General features: G+C 27.9%; 1 protein-coding gene across 2 annotated transcripts in view; it reads right to left on the reverse strand.

Moving 5' to 3' along the window:
* Positions 1–477: 477 nt before the first annotated feature.
* The window catches only part of LOC100197970 (N6-adenosine-methyltransferase subunit METTL3), a 42905-nt gene continuing 18550 nt past the window's right edge, over positions 478–24832 (reverse strand). For both annotated transcript variants that reach the window (XM_065816336.1, XM_065816335.1), the window contains exons 10-22: positions 20949–21068; positions 15548–15584; positions 15405–15460; positions 12798–12869; positions 5031–5075; positions 4780–4872; positions 3484–3578; positions 3282–3320; positions 2962–3070; positions 2767–2838; positions 2611–2686; positions 1025–1061; positions 478–913 (exon numbers count right to left, since the gene is read on the reverse strand). In XM_065816336.1, the coding sequence (XP_065672408.1) occupies positions 754–913; positions 1025–1061; positions 2611–2686; positions 2767–2838; positions 2962–3070; positions 3282–3320; positions 3484–3578; positions 4780–4872; positions 5031–5075; positions 12798–12869; positions 15405–15460; positions 15548–15584; positions 20949–21068 (1011 nt within the window). In that variant the 3' untranslated portion in view covers positions 478–753. The remainder of the gene's footprint in view (positions 914–1024; positions 1062–2610; positions 2687–2766; positions 2839–2961; positions 3071–3281; positions 3321–3483; positions 3579–4779; positions 4873–5030; positions 5076–12797; positions 12870–15404; positions 15461–15547; positions 15585–20948; positions 21069–24832) is intronic.

Consider the following 24832-nt stretch of genomic DNA (forward strand, 5'->3'; position numbering starts at 1 on the left):
GCGATAATACAAGTAAAATTACAATTAAGCTACAAAAGACGCCAAAATTAATAACCAGATATCTCCAAATCAATCAAGTGCCTTAAGAACCTAAAGCATATTTTATACAAAATACAAAAAAAATTCATATTTTAGCAACAAATTTGAAAAGTCCATGACAACAAGCAATAAAATAAGTATTATGACAGCAACTTATGTAATAAACAAAAATTAGAATGTAATTATATAGCCAAAGTAAGGCTGAATACGCTAAATCTGATCAAATCCTTCTAAATTCCTAATTTATTGGCCAGCACTGTATCTGAATTATAAAAATATCTGTATTAGAAAACCTCGGGCAGCAAACAAACTAATAACGAATTTAAAAAGTATTTAAATTACTAAATATGGAAGCATTATAAATTTTTGAACAAAGTTCGGTTCAAAAGTTGTCAAATCATTTCACATTGATTGCGTAATTGTAAAAATTAAAGGAAATGTTAACAAACTATTTTTTACATGATGTAATACAGGTTACATTTAATTAACGAATATAAATACTCTTTGTAAGCGTTCCTTTCAAAAGTGTTCCACCGTGAAACAATAATAAAGTGATATAAACCAATATTTATTGATTAATATTCTCCGCAAAGATAATTGGGTAATATTCTCCACATTTAAAAAACCAACATTTTACTTTTTTTCAAGTACTTCTTTTAGAGAGTTCATCCAGTGTTAATTATCTCACTTAGAGATTAAATTATCATTTAATCTTTACACCGATCCGACTTGTTGAGGAGCGGCATCAATGATAGTCGGTATTGGTTTTTTATCTGGTTCCATGCATGTTCCACTCGGGTATTTTTCTTTGAAACGCTTTACTACACTTGGTTCAATCAAGTTGACCCCAGATAATTGGTTGCCAAGTGTAATCCTATAAGTTCATGCAAAGTATAACATGGTGTATTTTATTAAAAGAATACATATAAAAAATCGAAATAAACAGGCATTACAGAAAAACTTATTAAATTTAATGAACACTTGCCAGTTAGGTTGGACGTTGTGCTGTCGACCGAATATTTCTATAGTAAGAAAAAAAATTAATAAATTTTGAATAAATTTTATAAAAAAAGTTTCGATTTAAAAAATGTTAAAATATTGCATATAAATAATTATAAAATTCATGAAATAAAAAAAATCATATACTTTTCAAAATAAATAACTTTTAAACGGCTAATCTATTGACAATAAGAAACTCATCATGGTAATCTAAAAGTTTAAGTGATTAGAAACTGTTTACTAAAACCTTAGACAGATTTTCGCCTTTCTATTTAAATTTTGGATTTATTAAAAATTGTTTTGCTTTTCCAAGTGCCCAGGTATTTGTTATTTAAGACATTTAACTATTGTAGGTATTCAAGGAACAGAAAAAAAGTAACAAAAATAATGCCTTATTTACGGCAGGGGCGAATCCAGGATTTTTTGGTCTTTGAGATAGCTAACTTCCAGACATGGAGTAAACTCTAAACATTTACATGTTTATACTTGTCAAACAAAGATGCTTTGCAACAACTTGCGATGATTGGAGCCTGGCAACAAAAAAGCACCAAAATTTTTTCCACCCCTGCCGGAAACTTGAGAGCAACAAGTTGATAAAAAATTTTTTGTACTATTCACTTGATTAATATTCATCGATAAACCTTAAGTTTCAGAGTATAATCTCTCAGCTTTCAAAAATTATGACCATATAAAATTTATAATCCCCTCAAAATGAGAGGGGTTCACTTTATATGGTCATAATTTTTGAACGCTGGAATATTTTACTAAGAAATTTAAAATATATTTATGAATATAAATCTCGTTTAGAATAGTGCAAAAAATATTTTATCAACTTGTTGCTCTCACGTTTGGGCAAGGGCGGCAAAAATTTGGGGGTTTTTTTGTTCCCAGGCTTCAATCATCGCAATATTTTGCAAAGCATCCTTCTGTGAAATAAGTATAAATATATAAATGTTTGGAGTTTGCTCCGTGTCTGGAAGTTAGCTATCTCAAAGACCAAAAATGCTGGATCCGCTTATGTACGGTCTTGATAATCTTAGTTAGATTTGATAAAGGTTTTTCAAAAAAGTTTATTGTAACTCTCATTTCAAGTTTATTTTGCGGTAAAACACGTGATTTAGACTAAAAAACATTTAAACTTAAATATTCAAAAAAAAAAAAAAAAAAAAAATCATACAAAATATAATTTGATATAATTGTTGTACTTAAAAGTTTCTTAATTTTAATAACTCAAGTTTTTTGTTTGTTTTGTTTAAACTTTTGTTTTTAAATTTTATACTTTTCATTGTATATATAAAAAAAGAATTACATGGTTATCATCATCACCAAAAATACACTTTTTTTATACAGATTAAGTTAAAAATATCTTAACTTTTAGTAATTTTAGTTCACAAAATTATTACATTAAAAGTTTAAATTTCTAATTATATAAAAAATATAATTCTAAAAGTTTTTCAATTCTCACAACATAAAACTTAAGACCTTGTTACCAAAACCAAAACCTTGTTAATCCCAGATCGCAATATATATTAACATACCTAACTTTTAATAAGATATTACACTTAGCTATACCTAACTTTCGTTGTCCAGGTGCCAAACGCTCTATCAATCCATATATTTCATCAGGTTTATGACTTGTATCACGAACCTAGCAAAAAAAAAATGTGTTACAACAATATATCTTGAATTTCATTATGCTTAAATAATCCGATTTAAAAAAAAGACAACCTCTGAGACTAGAACATCGCAGTCTAATCCTTTATTGAAAATAGAAGAATCAGGCCTGCCTTTAACACCAATCTAAAAAAAATTAACGTTTTTTGAAAATAAAATATAGCATGTATTATATTTTAACAAAAATGTAGTGCAGCTCATATACACAATTTAAAAAAAATCAGCAAATAAAGCAAACAAATATCATACAATACAGTGTTCTTTTCCATGGTTTATCCAATGCCCAGTTCGTCCAGTCCTAATTAGGCGTTGCAGCTGATTGGTTTTCACCCAAATCAATTCATCTACTCGTTTATACCTTTAAAATCAATTTGGCTGCTTGCTTACTAACTTCGTTTATATATTAAAGAACCCTTTACTTATAGTTATTAAAAAACCCTTTAACTTATTTATTATAAATTTTATATTAAATTTATTTAAATTTAATATAAAATATCATATTTAAATAAATTTTCAAGACACGAACTTTAATAATAATAATTAAAGAATAACTTTAAAAAAATCATTACCCCCAAACTTCCAAGCATTCTCGACCTAGTTCAATAGCTCTGAAATTTATTATTGAGAAAGTATTTCAAAAAGTTATTATAAATATAAACTATTAACAAAAAATCAATAGGCACAGTACTAAAGTGTCTGTTTTTGTGTATTTCTTAAATCATTAAAAAAAAAAAAAAAAATATATAGATTGAGTTAAAGATTTTAAATAACCTTCCAGTAACCCAGAGAAAGATGTATCCATCATCTTGAAGCTTTCCAACTTGCAACTGCTTCATTTCATGATCAGCCATTGTTCCATAAGGAAGCTTAAATGCAAAAACATATATATATATATATATATATATATATATATATATATATATATATATATATATATGTTATATACATATGTACAAAAACATATATATATATATATATATAACATATATGTACATATATATATGTTTTTGTACATATATATATAACATATATATATATATATATATATATATATATATATATATATATATATATATATATATGTTATATATATACGTACAAAAACATATGTATATATATAACATATATATATATATGTACAAAAACATATATATATGTTATAAATATATATGTTATAAATATATATGTTATGTATATATATATATATATATATATATATATATATATATATATATATATATATATATATATATATATATATATATATATATATATATATATATATATATATATATATATATATATATATAGTTTTGTATGGTATTCAAAACGTTTCTTCCATAAACTGTAGTTTTAAAGAGACCGCTAATAAACCAGACTAGAAAGTGTTTAAAAGCTTGAATAAAGTTTATTTTTTAAAATGATAGATTGTTTGTTCAAACCCTCAGTCAATGTAGCGGCACTTCCTTGTAGCAGCAGGCAATAAGATAGTCGATGTAGCAGCACTTCCTTGTAGCACCAGGCAATAAGATAGTCAATGTAGCAGGATTACCTTGTAGGAGCAGGCTATAAGATAGTTGATATAGCAACACTTTGTGCTTGTTTTAAAAATATGTTTTAAAAAAACAAAAACACTATTAATTAAAAAAATTTTCAGTCATTGTTATTGCAGTTTTTTAAAAAAGTTTTTTAAAACTTAATAAAAAAAAACTTCTGCATTATTTTAATTGTCTTAACTTTTAGATAACATTAAAATATAGGTTAATTGTTAAAGTCATTAAAATATTGTTGAAAGATACTTTTTTTTACCATAAAAGTCTCTTTCGACTATGAGATAAGGATGGATATATATATACATATATACCTTGTTTACAATGTAAAAATAACGAATTAATCTGTCACACACAGACTAATTAATTAGGAAAAAATTAATGATTTTCATTTAATAAAAAGTTTACGAACAATGAATTTAATAAAATAGTAATAAATAAATGTTATATGCTACAACAATAAGTATAACAGTTTCTGTTCAAAATTATTATTTTAATTAAAAGGAGATTGTCATACCTCCATATGAATATCCCAGGGTGGATCAGCCATTATAACACTAAATTTTCCAATAACATCCAAGTCCAAGGTCCGAACATCACATTGAATCCACTGACAAAATAGGTTTCAAAAATTATGTTTATTTACAAGCAACATTTAAAAAGAGTGTCGTAAAGCAGATATCTTATAACACTGATAGATAACTTATAACACTGTCAATCACTCAAAAACTAATCATTAAATAACTAAAGAAACCTTAACAAAATTACCTGAGGTGGCATCAACATAATTTTTCCTCCTAATAAATCTGTTTTCTGAAAGTAAAATAAATAAATATATATATATATATATATATATATATTATATATATATATATATATTATATATGTATATATATATATATATATATATATATATATATATATATATATATATATATATATATATATATATATACACATATATAATATACATAAGGGTCATGACTTTTTTTCAATGCCATACTCCTGAACTGTAGTTTGATAAACTACATATATATATATATATATATATATATATATATATATATATATATATATATATATATATATATATATATATATATATATATATACATATATAATATACATAAGGGTCATGACTTTTTTTCAATGCCATACTCCTGAACTGTAGTTTGATAAACTTTTACCTAAAAAGCACGAAATGAACTATTATTTGCATATCTTTTGAAAAAAGTTCACCCAGCCATTGAAAAATCGATTTTTAACTACGCAAACCGGTTTTTATTGTTTTCATCATTAAAATTTATTTAAATTCATTTAAATATTTTAATGAATGTATATTTTTCAGTCAATGTATGTGCATCTTAAAAACTGTCTCAAAAATTTTTTATTAAAAAAAAATATACTTATTAAAATATTTAACTAAATTTAAATAAATTTCAATGATGACGACAATAAAAATCGGTTTGCGAAGTTAAAAATTAATTTTTCAATAGCGGGATCAACTTTTTTCAAAAGATATGCAAATAACAGTTCATTTCGTACTTTTTAGGTAAAAGTTCATCAAACTGCAGTACAGGAGCATGGGGTTGAAAAAAAAGTCATAACCCTAATATAAATATATAAACATACAGCTATATATATATGTATATATATATATATATATATATATTAAACATCTTCGCTTCCAACAAGGCTGCAAGCAACCACTAATTAAAGTTGGAAGCTACTGGAAGAGAAAAGATGAAGATTGCAGAGCAAGATAACGATTGACGGACGACTTAAAGGATTGCAAAATATATGAATCAGGAAAGCAAGATGAAGGAAACGAATTCCAAAGAGCTGATGTTCGAGGAAAAAAACTAGACGAATAAGCATTTTTGGAGCACTTAGGAACAGTCACAGAAAAAGGATGAGACTTAATTGAATGACGAGTAACATGAGAATGAATTTTAGTAGATGGCACAAGAGACGCTAGCTCTTTAGAGCAGTGCCCATTATAGTATTTTTAAAAAAGAGAAAGAGAAGCAACATTACGACGATGTGATAATGGTTGGAGGTTGGCTGCAAGAGCAGGTCCAACTATGTTTACAATGCGTTTTTGCACCTTGTCTAAAAGAGAAAGGGCATCATTAGAAGATCCACCCCAGATATGGCAACAGTATTCCATACAAGGCTGGATTTGAGATTTATGGAGATAAAGAATAGAATCCGAAGTCAGAAAGTGTCGAGCTCGATAAAGAGATGCAACCTTAGCAGATGCTAATTTTGCAACTGATTTGATATATGGTTTCCAAGAAAGATTAGAAGTAAGAGTTAATCCTAGAAGATGAAGAGTAGATGACTCAACGAGTACATCACTGTTCATAAATATAGGAAGATCTAAATTATTGCGATAACGATTGGCTGAAAAAAATTGAGTTTTATCTGTATTGAAGTTCACCAGCCACTGTGAGCCCCATGCTGTAGCAGAAGTGAGATCCTTTTCATGGTCAGAAAGTAAGTTATTAGATTCAAGATGAGAAATTAAGTGTTTGTTAATTAAAGATTCAAAAACCTTGCTTATGATAAGAAGAAGACTAATAGGACGGTAATTAGACGAATCATATTGCTCTTCAGAATTTTTGAAGATAGGGATAACAGATGCCGCTTTCCAGCAGGCTGGAAAACAAGAATCTGATAGCACTTGTTGAATAGTTTTGAGAGTATAGACGACAGCTCCGGAGAACACTTCAGCAAGACAATAACAGGTATGTTGTCCGGGCAACAAGCTGAAGAAGAGTCAAGGTAATCAGGAAATCACTTTAGATACAGAAGCTTGAGTGATACAAATGTCAAGCAATGGATCAACCTGTTTGTTGGCAATATCAGGTAGAACGCAACTAGAGGAATCAAGAGATGATATTGATGAAAAGTTTTTAGCAAACAATTCAGCTTTGTCTTTAAGTGAGGTGACAAAGTCTGAACCATACAAGAGATGTGGATATAAAGATTTGCCCTTACTATTAATACTATTAAAGATTCTCCAGAAGCCACAAGAGCCTAATTTTTGAGATGAGATACAAGATTTCATGACCTGAGAATAGCGGACTTTAGTGTTAGACAAAACCTTTTTACAATGGTTTCTAGAAGTAATAAACAGACATCTGTTTTCTGGAGAGTTGTTTTGCTGATAAATATGGAAATAATGGTTTCGATTGGCAATTGCAGCAGCACAGTGTGAGGAAAAACATGGAGGAGAGTGTGGCTTGACCTGGAATCGTCGAGAGGGAATAAAAGATTCCATGCCAGCCTGAATCCACGAAGTTATGTAAGAAGCACATTAGTCCACAGAAAGACAAAAGATTTCTACCCAAGGGCCATCACATAGAAAATCACGAAAGAATCCCTGTCAGCTTTACTGTAGTTGTAAGAAGTACAATAATAGGGGGATTCAGGTGATGAAGAGAATGAGATATTAGTTTTAGAGAGATCAAACCGCGATCAGAAGCACCTAAGGGTGAATGTGAAGACTGAGCACTGACTAGGATCAGAAACAAGACATAAGTTGAGTAGAGAAGGTAAATGATTCGGGTTGTCTGGAAAGCGAGTTGGAAAGTTGACTATTTGAGTTAGGGATTGAGAAAGGCAAAAGTTGTGGGCTTTAATGTCTGCATAGTCACTGACACTAGAGCCAAGCTATTCAGAGTGGTGAGTGTTAAAGTCACTGACAACAACTATATTTGCTGATGGATAAAGAGAGAGGGCTTGGTCAATATGATCAGAAATAACATCAAAAAGAGTGCAGTCTTGAGATGAAGGAGAGCGATATAGAACAAAGAGAAAAGCGATAGAGTGAAGTCCTAAACGAAAGCACATAAAAGAATAGTCTGTGGATTCAAACCTAGTTTCATGACAAATGGGTGAATTCTTACGAATGTAAACGCCCAGGCCAAGAATGTGACTATTGGAGTCTTTACAAATTAAAGGAAGATAACCATCAACACTAAGATCGCAAGATGAGACAGCCGAACTCAAATTAGTCTCACAAAGAGCAAGTAGGTCTGGTGAACTTTGCAAGAGATAAGACTTAACAGAAAAAAAGTTACTTCAAAGACCACAAATATTAGTGAACGATAGGTTTAGAGAACTTGATGATGATGATGGTTTTTTGTGTTTTATAGTTTTTGGTACTTTATTCATTTTTAAATTTGATTGAAGAACTTGACTCAAAGCATAAATAGTACTCAGAACACTGCTTAATAGCCCAAGCAATTGCCTCATTACTATCAATAAACCCTAAGCCATAACAAAGGGCTCCAATTGTGACCTCTGCAATGCACACCAAAAGTACGAACAGGTATACCATCCATGCGCAGCATGGCACTGTTAATACTTTGATATTTTTCAGCTGTTGATGGAATCAGCCTCTCTGAGAGCTACCACAGAGTTCAGGAAACCTGACTACCAGCCGGCTTCAGAACCATAAAACTGAGTTTTAGAGCTGTACCCTCATTAGGAGATAATAGAATGACTTTCCTAGTCATAAAACAGAGACACAAGCAAAACCCATGCATTGAGTCAAGAGGATCCAGCATTCAACATCCTTAACTGGAAACAATGTATTAAAAATACATCCGCGCCAGCCTTATAGATGAAGAAGGGTGCGAGGCTGGTCAACAGATAGAATCTGTTTACCCCTTAAGTCAGTTTTAATCTACTTATTGATTCACTCTCAGATTTAAAATAATAGTTGAGATAAAATTTATAACACAAGTTCAGAGCTAATATATATATATATATATATATATATATATATATATATATATATATATATATATATATATATATATATATATATACACATATATATATTATATATATATATATATATTATATATATATATATAAATATATATATATATATATATACACATATATATATATATACACATATATTTTATATATTTTATATATTTTATATATATATATATATATATATATATATATATATATATATATATATATATATATATATATATATATATATATATATATATATATATATATATATAGCTATATATGTATATATATGCTATGTTATAATGCTTTATAACAATTGTGCTTTGAATAAATCCCTATTTTATTTCTTGTAAAATTCTCTAGCTGTATTACTTGTTCTTGTTGTTCCCCGTTTCCCATAGTATTTGGAGTAGTTCTAAATAATACTTGTATTTTCAAGTATTTTTATTTTTTATGAAGTCTTTCTGAATTAAATCTTTAAAATAATTTAAAAAAAAAGTGTGTCTTATTTGATTGCAATACTATTTTTTCAATTCTTCCAACATCCAATAACAAAAACTGTTACTACAAAAATACAGAAATCAGCATGCTAAAAATTACTAAAAAAACTTGGTTCTGATGAAATAACATTTTTTTACAATATAACGGGTGATGCGGAAGTTATTGGACAAAATAAAAACGTCAATAACTTATTTATAAATAAAAAAACAAACTACTATTATATTTTTTTTAAATAAAGCATTTATCTTTTAATAAAAATATATTATTTTTTATATGAAAAAACACCACCATCTGCAATTGATCTCAATTTTGCTCTGACGCCTTTCATATGCGACTGTAAAAATTTTAAATCAATTTCTTGTAGTTTTAGTTTAATGCGATCAATCAAAACTTGCTCTGTTGAAGCTTGCCAACCTCCCTCGTAAACCTTCTGTGCCAAATGTCCCCAAAAATTGGGGACATTTGACACAGAAGGGGATTGGATTCTTTATCAACGTATTTATAGACATATTAGTCCATCTAGTTTAGAGAAACTTTAGAATAATGAGAACTTGCTAAATCTGGCCAAAATAAATAGTTAAAGTCTCCATGATACTTGTGAATAAATGGAAGAAGTTGTTTTTCTAAACATTCATTAATATAGATTGATGAATTGATTGCTACAGCCTTGGAAGTGCGAAACAATGGCTCGGACATACCACGGTCAGATATGGCTATCCACATTAATAATTTTTTTGGAAATTTCTCTTTTCCTATAAAACGAACACTTTCTGGGCATGTCTTTTTGTTGTTTGTGTAGTATCCAGAATTTCCAGGCATGTTGTCCCCTGCAAAACAAAAGTTTTTTTCGTCATCGATGACTAGAAGCGGTTTTGTGTTATAGAGTTGGTTAACTAGTTTCCTGCTTCTTTTCTTTGCCTTTATTTGTTGTTCTATAGTGTATTTTGGAATCTTTTTACGTTTTCTATATTTAATATTCATTTTTATTAACTAACGACCAATTGTCGATTGATTTACACTGAATTTAATACCTATTTTACTCTGACTGACCTCTTTTCGATTGTTGACAAGTCTCGTTAATTCGGCTTTCTTTTCTCTAGTCCAGGATGTCGGACGACCAGGGTGCTTTCTATCAGAAAACGATTGAACAGTTTCAAGTCTTTTTAGGTTATCTTATATTGTACTTCGAGCAAATCCTTCCTTTTCAAAATGATTTACGATTTTTTTTATATTAGGTTTATTTACAAAAAACATTTTTAGTCGCTTTCGAAAAGATTCTCGTTCAGCTGCATTTAACCTCATTTTAAATAATTGTGTTTCAAATAATAAAGTTTATATTTTATAGAACGTTTATGCCTATGCATAAAACCACAAAAACTAATTATTATGCTCAAATAATGAAATTAGGATTTGTCCGATAACTTCCGCATCACCCGTTATTAGTTCAAAATACTGGGAGAAAATTTCAACATCAGAAAAAAAAAAAAAAAGGCTACGAGATATCCATAAATAAAGCAATGCTATCTATTTAAAAAACAGAAGTAGGAGAGATCTTAAGCTCTTTTATATGGTGATTTTTATTAAACTTAATGAGCTATTTTGATTTTTTATATAACGAAAAGCTCTGCCAGGGAAAAATTTTGATCTTCTTTGTTTTGTTTATTAGTGAAATTTAGCCTTGCATAATTAATGGATGATCCCCCTATGGTGGCATACAATTTCAGACTGGAAATAATACTTTGCTTGAAAAGTAAATCTAGACTACTGAAATATATGATATAAACATAGTACAATTTTATTCTATTAAGTTAGTATTTTTACTATTGAATCTTATTAAATTATAAAGTGTTTGTAGCCTTGCTTTTAAAAAAAGTTGTTTTTTGAATACTTTTAGTAATTCTTAAAGAATTTTTTTCAAAAAGGAAGCTTATGTGAATCAATATAATTTATTGTAAGATTTTTATTTATTCCTAGTTAGCAAGTTTCTGCCACCTATTAAAAGAAATGAATCATGGATTGGTAAAACACTATCACTGCACTAACCAATTGCCTATTTGTGGGAGCTTAAATTGAATGTCATTAAAAATATATATAATAACAACTAACTGGTGACACATCATAAAATGCTAATCTTCGCATAAATTCTTTTTTTTAATTCTTCTTTTAAAATTTGCTTAATTAATCATAAACTTGTTGTTTTTTTGTTATAACTACCCTGCCTCCCACCCCACAGATTTAGTTATTTTTGTTGCTGCAAAATGTCGTAAGGGATATTGAAGAAAAGCTATTAAAAGTGAGGACTAACAAACTAAATAAATCTTGATTATAAAGAGATCCCAAACCTCCGAGACATGTTGTGTTCATATTAACGAGAATGATAAAAAAAAATGTCTCGACTAAATTTTTTTGGTTAGAAAAAAAGAATAAATGTATACCATGAAAAACTTTTTAATTTTAGTCGAAGCTCGCCAACTCCATTTTGTTGTAGGCCAAAGTAAGCATAATATACGCTGCAATCTACAGACTTGATGATTTATTCAAGTGCGTTTTATTCCTAAGAGTTTTAGTATGTGACGTCATTAACTTTTTTGTTTGTTTACATAATGGATCTAGATCCATTAAAAGATATCTTTTACAGAAACAAAAAAAAATCAATGTTGTCATATACTGAAACTCTTAGAAATAAAACATACTTGAATAAATTATCAACAAAATGGAGGAGAGCTTTGACTAAAATAAAGTTTTTCTTGGTATGCATTTATTTTTGTGTTTTAACCAAAAAAACTTAGCCCAAACATTTTTTTTATCATTCTCTTTAATATGAACACAACATGTGTCAGAGGTTTGGGATCCCTTTAAGTTACTTTATGAATTGAAATTTAACTTTCTGTGAAAACAAAACAACACTACATATAAGAATCATGATTAATTGCATATAATTTTATAATTATATTTTCTAAGAAGAATAGAAATATTAATATGTGAATAATAAAATATTGAAAACAAACTGTAAACAAAAACTAGAAGTTTAAACTTTGGTTTGCAGAAACGATATAATAGTGTGTTGATCTAACAATAGAAATAAAATTGTAGAAAAAAACTAAAAAACATTTTTATATTTAAAATTCATGTTGCTATAATTTCTTTCTACTCCAAAAAAAAAACAGTTAAACAAAATTCTGATATTTCTCAGCTTATTAGTAGACACATAAAATTCAAACTTTTAGCTAAAAGAAAAGATTATTAATCAACCTTTAAATCAACAATATCCTTTGATTTCACCAAACTTTCTGATCCTTGCTGTTCAACTTCGTAATGGACATACTAAAATTTGAAATATATTATGCTTATATTGGTACCATGTTATTTATTGATATTAAAAGTGATTTTTAAGCTCATATAACACTTATATATATATATATACGCGTTAGGCAGACAAAATTTAAAAAAAAAAAAAACAAACAAAAAAAACCGCAATACACTTTCCTGTTCTACCAATCTTAGGGAGTAAACAAAAAGGTTTCAGATTTCTAAGCGCTCGGTAAATGCTCCATGTAAATTTGAAAATTTCAATTTCTACATATTTTTTATCTTTTCCTGTAAAGCATTTATTTACATATCCATACAAGATATTGAAAATCAAGGAGTGGAAATAAAAGACATTCATAGATCTGTATAACTGCATAACTCGCCTTTAAATTACAAGCCAACTACTATCTACTCATAGTGTTCTTTGGAATTACTTGTATGTGACCTCAGCTAGAGATAAAAAAGCTATTAAATCAAATATTAGAAGGATATTATCTGTAAAGGGAAGGAGGTTTTTAATCCAAATACAAGAAAATACTGCTCATTCCAACAAATTGTAAATATTTAGAAGTTGACAGGTTTCAGTAATTATTTGATTTTTGAGAAAAGTAGAGAAGTTTTAATATCTAACTTTTTATCTAGAATCTCAAAAATGCAAGAGAAACGAATAATATAAAGATCGAGTACAGAAGAGCAACAGTTCAATATATCATGGTAAAAATGAGGAAATTGGTGAAGAGAGGCCATTAAACCATAATTTATTCTTTAACAATAAATTAGATCCTAATTTCTCTGATGAGGAACCTACTGTACCTAAAAAAAACAAGAGTTTGAAAGAGTTGAAAGAGTTGAAGAGAGCAATCAGTCAAATAATAATTTCAAACTATAATTACTTTTACACATAAAAATATAAATTTAATTTTGGAATTAAAAAATGAGAGAGAATATAAGCATTTTTAATCAATAGTGGATATTTATAATAATTATAATAATAGTGGAAGGAGCATAAAAGGAGAAGGAAATTAAATTAACATAAGAATCTTTTAGAAATGATTATAGGCATGTTAGAGTATATTTGACTTACTACATGAACATTAAACTAGAGAAATTAAAGTACTTTCACACCTATCAGTTTGGCACCTGTCACAACACAAGGTTAATGGCCTATGCCATATACTTTCTTAGCTCGATATGACAGTCCTAAAATATCTGACTTCTAAAAAGAAAGATAGGGTATCTAGGAAAGCATTTATTATAGCTATTTACTATGGACCTGCCTTTCTTAAATCCAGCAAAGCGAAGTGTGCGAATATCTAAAAGATTTAAATGCTTTTAAAAATGCTAAAAACAATTCAAATAAATAGGATCATGAATTTGGAAACTCACTTCAGAAAAGCAGGAGTAACCATGCATTCCAATCATACATGGAATGCATGGTTACATCTCATCTTTAAAATGCCATCAAAACATGACATACTATGGGAGCGCATTGTAAAGTTCTATCAAATACACAAAAATCTCAGAAAAAAGTTTACTGTGAACCATTTTGAAACCAAAAAAACCTTAACAACTAATCATAAAAGTGGTTGTAGAAGACCAGCTAAAATATTGAACAAGAAGGGATTGCGTTTTTACTTCATGGTGCTTTCAACAACAATGATTCAATAAGTCAACAAGATGCTGCAGAAAAATTCAAATGTAGGCCGCATTATATCTGCAAAACATTGAAAAAACAAGGAATAATCTGCTGAAAAAAAACAAGAGCACTGGAATACAATGAGCAAGAAATATCAATTGTGAAATCTCAATGCTGTTGGATGACTCGAAATAACTCTGGATAATGTTTTGTTTTGGATGACAAAAGTTTCTTCCCCCTCTCCAAAATGCAAATTCCAGGAAATGATTGATATTATGCAGATAAAAATTCTACAACACCTCCAAAAATAAAATACAAATATAAACACAAGTTTAAGAAGAAAGTGATGCTATACATTGCCATGTCTAAGAGGAAAATTTCCAAGCCATGGTTTAAGCCAAGTGGTTTGGCTATTATTCAAGAAATATACCAAAATCAATGTTTGAAGAAAATATTGATTCCATTTCTTCATAATATGTATTCCATTTCTTCAAAAATATCAGATGGCAACTTGCCTCAGTGTCACCCAATTGAAGATTTTTTTAGATATTTGAGTTTTTCAGTATACAAAAACAAATGGAGAGCCAAAAATTGCATACAATTGATTACTCTAATCAAAAGATGCATTTGTCAAATCGATATAAATGCTGGTACAATGCTCCTGTTCCAACATCATAACAAATTTACGTCAAACTGCTGATGATGGACCATATTCAAATGTTCATTACCTTTTTCTGAAGGATTTTGTATATAACCTACCTAAATATGGTAGAATAGGATAAGCAACTGTTGTTTTTATTTTCTAAAATTTTTAATTTTTGACCCTATTTTCTGTCACCCTAATACACATACATATAGATACACACACATAAATATATTTGAAAATAAATGCAAAATCGAATCTTTGAAGTAACCTTGCAGGTGTCCATATGAAAGCAAGTGTTTAAAAAGGAACAGTCACCCAAAAACTCTACAAAAAAGAAAGCAAGGAATTCATGACTTAACTTTAAAATAAATTGAAAATGTAAGAAATACATAAAAGCAATATTTACATTACCATCTGTATGTGCTTGAATTATTTTCTTAAAATGTAGCTATAATAATAAATATAAAATATATATACACATATAAATATAATATATATGTAGAAAAAAAACAAACTGTATTATAACTATTATATTATAGGTCTGATTCAGTTCATCAAGCACTTTCTTGATATGCACTTTCTTTATGTATTCCAAAAAAGCAAAAAAACATATACATAAAAAATATATATAAAGAATGTATATATTTTATAGACATTCTTTATATATATTCTTTATATATATATATTATATATATACATTTTATATATATTATATATATACATATTTTATATATATTATATATATATTTTTATATATATTATATATGTATATATTTTTTATATATATTTATTACATATTATATATTATATATATTGGCAATTCCATTTTTAACTTACATTACACTCGCAACAACTTTATCAAATGTTTACCTATTTAAACTGTAAATTAAACTTTTAGCTATTTTGTCTGAAAGCTGTTAGTCTAAAGAATAAAATGAGCTAAAAGTTTTGAATCTATCCAGAGCAAATTCATTACTGAAAATGCAAATTTTCAGTAATGAATTTGCACTGGCACTCTTCCTGAGTGATTTTTTATAACATTTATGAAAGTTTTTATAACGAAAACAGTTTTTCTGCAAGACCAAGAACATTTAAAAAAAATTACTATAGTATTACAACTTTATTCGTACTTATTAAGTCATTTATATAAGAAAATCTTTTGGTTTGCCAAAGTTTTTACTTACCCTTCTTACGCTTATACGTATTTATTTTTATTATTATTATTTTTATTATTTTCAATAGGTTGAATTTTTAAAATGCAAAGTATTTACATTTAAAACCTCTTAAAATATTTTTGACATAAAAACTGCTATCACAGTTTAGGAGGAAAGTTCAGATAAATGTGATCGTTTGTGACAGGAGGGAAGGGGTTGAGAATTGACAAATATAGGGTGACGTGCTTTATGGATAATAAAAATATTGATATAATTCTTATTTTTATCTATTTATGTATATTTATATGTCAATCAAAATAAGAATACATAAACAAATAAAGAAACAATAATATAAATAATTTTAATTAACATTAAAAAAAGATTTTTATTCTAAATTCTCCTAATATAAAAAGTTTCACTTAGAACCTTGTCAAACCAACGCAACAAAATAAGAATTATGTAATGACATACTTCATTTTGTAAACAAAAACTAAACAAAAAAGCGTCAGAACTTTAGTAAATACATGTAGTTTTAACTTATGTTACACAAATTTGAAATAAAAATGTGCTTTCACTTAGCATTGTTATTCAAAACTTTAAATGTAAAAACATAATATTCTTTGGCATATATTAAAAAACTAAAGTTTTTTGGCTAAATTTTAGAAAAAACAAAACACATTTTTTTAACTTAAGTTACATGAAATTGCAAAATTCTTTTGTTATTTTCTTGAAATGTATATATTTTATAAAGTATAAAATCTGACCAATGACAATTTGAACATGTTGGCTCCATTTTCATCCTAAGTTAATTCCGATAACGCAAATAAATTCATGGTTAAAATAACATTTTACAATGAGAAAAACCGTAAATTTTTGAAGCATAAAAATGACTTAAATAAATTAATTTTAGTACTCAAGGTATATTTTAAATAAACTTTCATGTGTCTACATCAATATTCATTTGCTAAAAGTTGATGAAAAAGAGAATAAAATTTCACTATTTTTTCATTTTCTGCCATGGTATTGTCTATATATATACATACATACACACACACACACATATATATATATACATATATATACATATATATACATATATATATATATATATATATATATATATATATATATATATAATGCGGTAGTGGTGTAGAGTTAAAGCGCTCGCTAAATAAGAGAGAGGTTCCGAGTTCTATCCCCACCACCTCACTGGGAGTAGAGCGCTCACCTTGTTTCTCCGCGCAGCGGCCTTGTTCGTCACGGTTCGTGTTTCGGAGCTAGAGCGTTGAGAGAGGGTTATACCCACTAACAAGTAGCCTCCTCATCTGTAGTGGCCTTCGGCCTTGAGGAGGTGAATAACAAAAAAAAAAAAAAAAAAAAAAAAAAAAAAAATATATATATATATATATATATATATATATATATATATATATATATATATATATATATATATATATATATATATATATGTATATATATATATATATATATATATATATATATATATATATATATATATATATATATATATATATATATATATATATATATATATATATATATATATAGGTATATATATGTATATATATTTATTGAAGTTGGGAATTGTTATAATTATTTATGTAATAACTGTAGTATTTTGCAACCAAGAAGTTGTATCACCTACATTAGATAGTTAAAAAAATCATGAAAATAATTTGTAAAATGCTCTAAAAATCTCAAAATGCAACCACCTTGGATAAACATATCACTAAAACATTTAATTAAAAGAAAACAACGACTATGGATACTAGCACAGCAAACTCGTTCAAAAATTATATCCTATGTCAACAATTATAAAGCAATGTGAAAAGAAGTTAAGAGTATTAAAAATCTGTATTAGATTATGAAAAATATATTGTAGATGATAAATCAAATAAAAAGCAATTATATGATTATGTGAAACTAAAGCAAACAGCATCCAAATTGATAAGCAATATGACTAATATCGATGGCTCAGTATCAAACTCTGGAACAGACATTAGCAACATATTTAATGATTATTTTAAACCTGTATTTGTAGAGCAATCAATTAAAGTACTGACACCACATTTTGAGAATTGTACATCAGCAAATATAAGACTTCCCACTCTGTCCATTAAAAAAATTAGTAAATGTCTATTCAACTTGGACATAAACAAAGCTCCAGGGGTCGATGGAGTTTACCCTTGGGCACTAAAAGCATGCTACTTAGAAGTTTCCAAGCCACTCTTTATGTTATTTACAAGCTCTTTACAGGAAGGAGTTATCCCTGACATGTAGAGATTAACCAATTTGACACTGTTACATAAGAGTGGTAATTGTAGCAACCCAGCAAACTATCCCCATGTAAAGTTTTGGAGCAAATCATAAAAGATACAGTTATGAATCATTTCTACTTAAATAAACTCATAGCCAAATAACAACACGGATTTGTTCGCAATAAAGGTTGTGTTACTAATTTATTGGAAACATTAGATGAAGTCACGACAATACTCTCAAAAAAACAGTGGACTTTTGCAAAAACTACAAGCATATAGCATAAATGGAAAATTAATAAAGTGGATATTAAACTTTCTAGTAAACAGGCAACAATGTGTTGTGCTTGGAGATAGCATTTCAAATTGGGCCAATGTCACTAGCAGCATACCACAAGGAAGTGTGCTGGGACCACTGTTATTTATAATCTATATAAACGATCTTCCAAGTGTCTTAAAATATTATTCCTGTAAGATTTATGCTGATGACAGTAAATTAATAGCCAGGATATCAAATGAAGAAGATTCCAAAAAATTACAAAGAGAAATTGGCTAATAAATTAATAGCCAGGATATCAAATGAAGAAGATTCCAAAAAATTACAAAGAGAAATAAATTAATAGCTTGGATATCAAATGAAGAAGATTCCAAAAAATTACAAAGAGAAATTGGCTAATAAATTAATAGCCAGGATATCAAATGAAGAAGATTCCAAAAAAATACAAAGAGAAATTTCTAAATGCAATTGTAACTTGGACAGAAATTTGGCTCGTGAAACTGAATGTTGATAAATGTAAAACTATGCATTTTGGCTATGGTAATCCTAAATTTAGTTACAATATATCCTTAGGAAAAACTTATCATGCCTTTGTCTCAACAGACTCTGAATGCGACCTTGGTCTGACAATCACTTCTTATCTCAATTGGAAAACGCATGCAACAAAAATGTGCTTAAAAAGCCAATAGTATCTTGGGATGGATGAAAAGCGCTTTCCTGAGTAGGGATATAAACCTCTGGAAAAATTTATACATAACCTATGTTAGACCTCATTTAGAGTTTGCTATGCCTGCATCTCAAAAAAAGATATTAAATGCATTGAGCATGTTCATCATATGGCCACGAAAGTCTCTCACTCGCTTAAAAATTTTGATTATGAAAAAAGATTGGAAATTTTTAATCTTACTACTTTAACAGATAGAAGAGCGCATGCAGACTACATTCAACAGTACAAAGTTAAGAATAAATTAGACTATGTTAACTGATATACCAAACCAGAAACTATTGCTCCACAACGAGTACATCGTAAACAATTACATGGCAAAATTGTAAAAAACTGTGCACACTGACACAACTCACTAACAGAGTTGTCAATCACTGGAATAATTTGGACAATTCGACTGTGTTCTAGAAGAGTGTTGAAAGTTATAAGAACAGTTTTGACGGAAAGAAAAATCAAACTAAGATGTAACAGTTAACAATGACCGGAACTAAGCCCCTGATCTGCTTATAGCAGAACATGTACTCATGTTCAGTTCCAGGAGTTTCTCTTCTTGCAGTGTGAAATAATAATAAATATATATATATATATATATATAAATATATATGTATATATGTATATATATATATATATATATATATATATATATATATATATATATATATATATATATATATATATGTATATACATATAAGTATATATATATATATATATATATATATATATATATGTATATACATATAAATATATATATATATATATATATATATATATATATATATATATATATATATCCCTGGGAATTAGAAAAAAAAAACTGTTTCAGATTGGGATCAGGTCGCTACAAATTCAGAAATCAGCATAAAATAGAGAGAAAAACAAACACTGAGTTTAGCGATTTTTGTTTAAAACTGAGTTTGCTTAAAATTTTGAAAAAGAAATTTAATCACTTAATTAAGATTTTAAATAATCATTTTATTGATTTTATTTTAACTACTTTATATTTAATAAAATTTTTTTGTTTACAATTCAAAATAAAAGGTTTGTATTTAGAATTTAAATGTTTGGTTTGCTTTTAACTTTAACAAATTCAATATTCTTTAAGTATATTAATAACTAATATACTTGAAATAACAATTAACTAAGAATGAAATCTAAATTTGTTCTAAGTTGACACAATTTATAACTGTGTCAACTTACAACAAATTTAGATTAAATTCTTAGGTAATTGTTACTCAATAACTATGATAGTTAATCTTAACTACCCAATCAATTGAGTTTATTAGATTAACTATCTCATCAATTGACTTTATTAGATTAAAAATGAATTATTAGTTATACTGGTTAAACCAAAATAATATATGATAACCTCATATGTATTACTTTTTTACATCTTTTTCTTTCAGAGTTGCTGCGTCTGCATTCCTCTCTAGTGCCAAAAGGACAAAACTCATGCACCATGGCACCACCTTGTGATTTAAACTTTTCTATCAATGATTGCTCCTATAAAAAAATTATAAACTACCTTTAAAAGAACATTAAGAAAAAATTCACCATTCACCTGAGAAAAAAAATACTGTTAAATAAAAAGATAAACATCTATAATTTTTTGCAATGATTAAAAATGCAATATTAAAAACTTTACACAACAATTTTACTTTATTTAAAAAACAATTTAATCATTTAAGTTTCTTTTAATCATGGTAGCTTAAATAAGCATAATAGCATATTCATAGCATAAATAAAGCATATAAAGCATTTTTAAGCTTTTAATAATAAGGATTTTTGTGCAGAAATTATGTATTTCATACTTTTTCTCCTTTGTGTATAGTTTGTTTTAATTTTGCGTTAGATTTTATATGTTCTCCTATTTTGGTGCCATGTTACAGCCAATTTTTATACTTAAGTAGGAGGGGATTTGTCAAAAAATTGTCTGTTTTTGAAGCAAAAAAAATGCAATAAATATTAATGGAATAATAACACTCTTGCTCTATGGTTTCAAAAATGGGGAATGAAATTCAATACTGATAAATGCTATGTGCTACACTTAAGACACAGCAACATATCCCATACGTACACTATGTATGATCCAGGTCAAAACAAAAGAGTCAGTGTTAAGTCCACAATTTGTGAACAGGATTTAGGTGTTTCAGTAGACGCCAATTTATTATTTTCAAAACACATCACTATTCAAGTCAACAAGATCATCTTACTCAAATCTATACTCATTTAAAAAACTATCCTCAGCTCTAATTTGCCCCCATTTAGAATATTGTGGATCAATCTGTACCCCGCAGCTTCTCAAAGACAAATGTTATATGGAAAACATATTAAGAAGATCTTCTAAACGAATTAGAGGATTAAACAAGCTCCCTATGAACAAAGACTATTGGCGCTAAATATGACAAGTGTAAAAAACAGACTAATTCGTGAAGATCTAATTAATGCCTTCAAATGGTGCAATAATAATAATCATGATAAAAATTTATTTGAAATTGATAACAAATTCAATAACCATTGTAATATATTTAAACAAAAAAAACATTCCTCTCACTTAAATATACATGCAAACTTTTTTTCTATAAGAAAAATTAATAAATGGAATTCTCTTCCTAATGACATTGTTAAGAGATGTTTCTCGACAACAATCTTAAAAACGAATCGCTTCTCTATGACTGATATGCATTTCTATTTATATTAGTTTTAATAAAAACTGACATTGTTAAACTTTTATATTACTAGGTTGACATTATATGCCAATACAACTTTTTTTTGTAAACCTTTAAATTTATAACAAAAAAAATAAATATAAAGGTAAATCAAATTATTAAAAGCAAAAGAAATTGAGTTTTAAAAATCAATTCCAAAAATATTTCTGAAATTTATTAAAGAAAAAAATTTAACTAAAAGTTGTGCTCAACGTCAGTTTTTATTTTCTTACTACTATTATAATATCTCTTACAAACTATTAACAATAATAAATCTATCAATCAATTATTAATTAAACTATTAACAATAATAAATCTATCAATCAATAAACAATTAAACTATTAACAATAATTAATCTATCAATCAATTAACAATTAAACTATTAACAATAATTAATCTACCAATTATCCTTGAATTGAAATAAAATGTTTAATTTATGCATTATTTTATGAATAACATTTTATATATTATTTATATATTATAATATAATTTATAATATTATAATATTGTTAATAGTTTATACTGGTCCGCATCAAATTCGCTGACAACAAAGTAAAATGTGATACTAACTAATTTTGTGGCATAGATTTCAAAACTTTTATCAGTTTTTTCACAAACCATATATTAGGGAGAAAGGTAGAGTAGGTTGTATGTTGGGAGTAGATATGTATATTAGGGTGGTCCTTATTTTCGAAAGTTCATAATTTTTTAAAATTATTTGTAATTTTGTTCAGTTACACCAAAACATTAAAAATACAAAATTTCAGCTCATTCTGATAATATTAACACATGCCGCATTGGCCTTAAAGTTTCATGCATCTGACTGTCTAACATGCTATGACGATGCTATGCGCAACTAACCACCAAGTGCATTCTGAATTCGCTACGCGAATAGCGCAACTACAAGTCTCTAAAAGTCAATTTTGTTTTTACATATTATTTGTTCAATGCTACATTTGTTTTAGTTTCGTACATGAAGTGCATAAGAAAAGACGTGCTATATAAGTAATTGATAAAAGTGCTAAAATGTCCACTTTTCGGAAAAATATTTATCTAGTTGGAGTGATGAAAAATCAAATCTGCGGTAGTAAATTACCATGTAAACGAGATGTTTTGAGTGTACTTTTTTATAACATGAGAGTGGTAAATTTAAATCTTAATGACAGCAGTGCTTTAGTTATTGATGAAGTGGTCGTTTTTTGGAAAAAAGCAAGAATCCCAGTTCAAAACCGTTCAAACTGTATTTTGAAATTAAAATCTTTGTACGATAATGTCAGAAATTTAGAAAAATCTAAAAATAGAGATACTGAACGGCAGAGAGAAAAAGAAAATGATTTTAAAGAAGATTTAGACAACCTTTTCGATATTGCCACTTTAAATGCATTAAATAAGATTAAAATCGCCGAAGATAGAGAATTTTTAATTAAGCAAAGGGAGAAAGGTAGAGTAGGTTGTATGTTGGGAGTAGATATCAAATTATTACGTAAGGAAAAGCGGAAAGAAGAACGCACAGCTGCAGAGTTGAAAAGAAAAGAAGATTTGTTGGAAAAATCTAGTTGTTCGATTGCATATTTTGAAATGGAAGATAAAGAAAACGAAGATTCACAGAAAAAAGTGATAAATCAAGACAACAGTGAGATGACACATATTTAATATCGGAATCTGAACAGGGTCCATCTTCAAACAAGAGAGGACGAAAGACGTTAATGACACCTCGCCTGGCCGCTGCCTTGGACAAAAGTAAAGTGAGTGACAGGGATGCAATGCATATTATTTCTGCCGTCCTAGAAGCTCTTAATATAGATATCACCGAGTTTGTTCTCAATAGATCGTCTATCAAAAGAAATAGAGAGATTTTTCAGAAAATAAAATATTCATCAATAAAATCGGTAGGAAATGATGCAAATTTTATTGAAGTGCATTGAGATTCCAAATTATTGCCTGATATCACAAAAAATGAGAAAATTGATCGGCTTCCTGTGATCGCGGTTGGTTTAGATTTTGAAAAATTATTAGGAGTACCTGGAATTGCATCATCAGGAGGATCGGCAGTTTGCTCTGCTGTGTTCCATATCACTGATGAATTTTATTTAGTTATTTATTTAGTTCCATATCACTGATGGAATTTAACCAAAAAAATTCAAGCCTTTTGTTTTGATACTACAGCATCAAACACTGGACGTATAAAAGGAGCTGCAGTTCTGCTTCAACAAAGGTTAGGGCGAGATATTTTGTGGCTTCCATGCCGACACCATATATTTGAGGTCGTTTTGGCTGGTGTATTCACCAGGACAAAAGCAATTGTAGCATCCGGCCCTGAAATTGCTCAATTCAAAGCACTGAAAGAAAACTGGAAGAATATTGATAAAATGAAATTTTTAGATTATACCAGCGATGAAGCCATTTATAATGCACTAAAAGATGTAGCTCCCGAAATTATTTATTTTGTGAAACAGAAACTTGCAGAAGAGCAACCATGTGATGACTACAAAGAGTTTTTGCAATTGACGCTCATTTTTTTAGGAGATAAAACAAATGTGAGTTTTAGGGCCACCGGT

This window comes from Hydra vulgaris, chromosome 13 (genome assembly GCF_038396675.1).
Source record: "Hydra vulgaris chromosome 13, alternate assembly HydraT2T_AEP".
NCBI lineage: Eukaryota > Metazoa > Cnidaria > Hydrozoa > Anthoathecata > Hydridae > Hydra > Hydra vulgaris.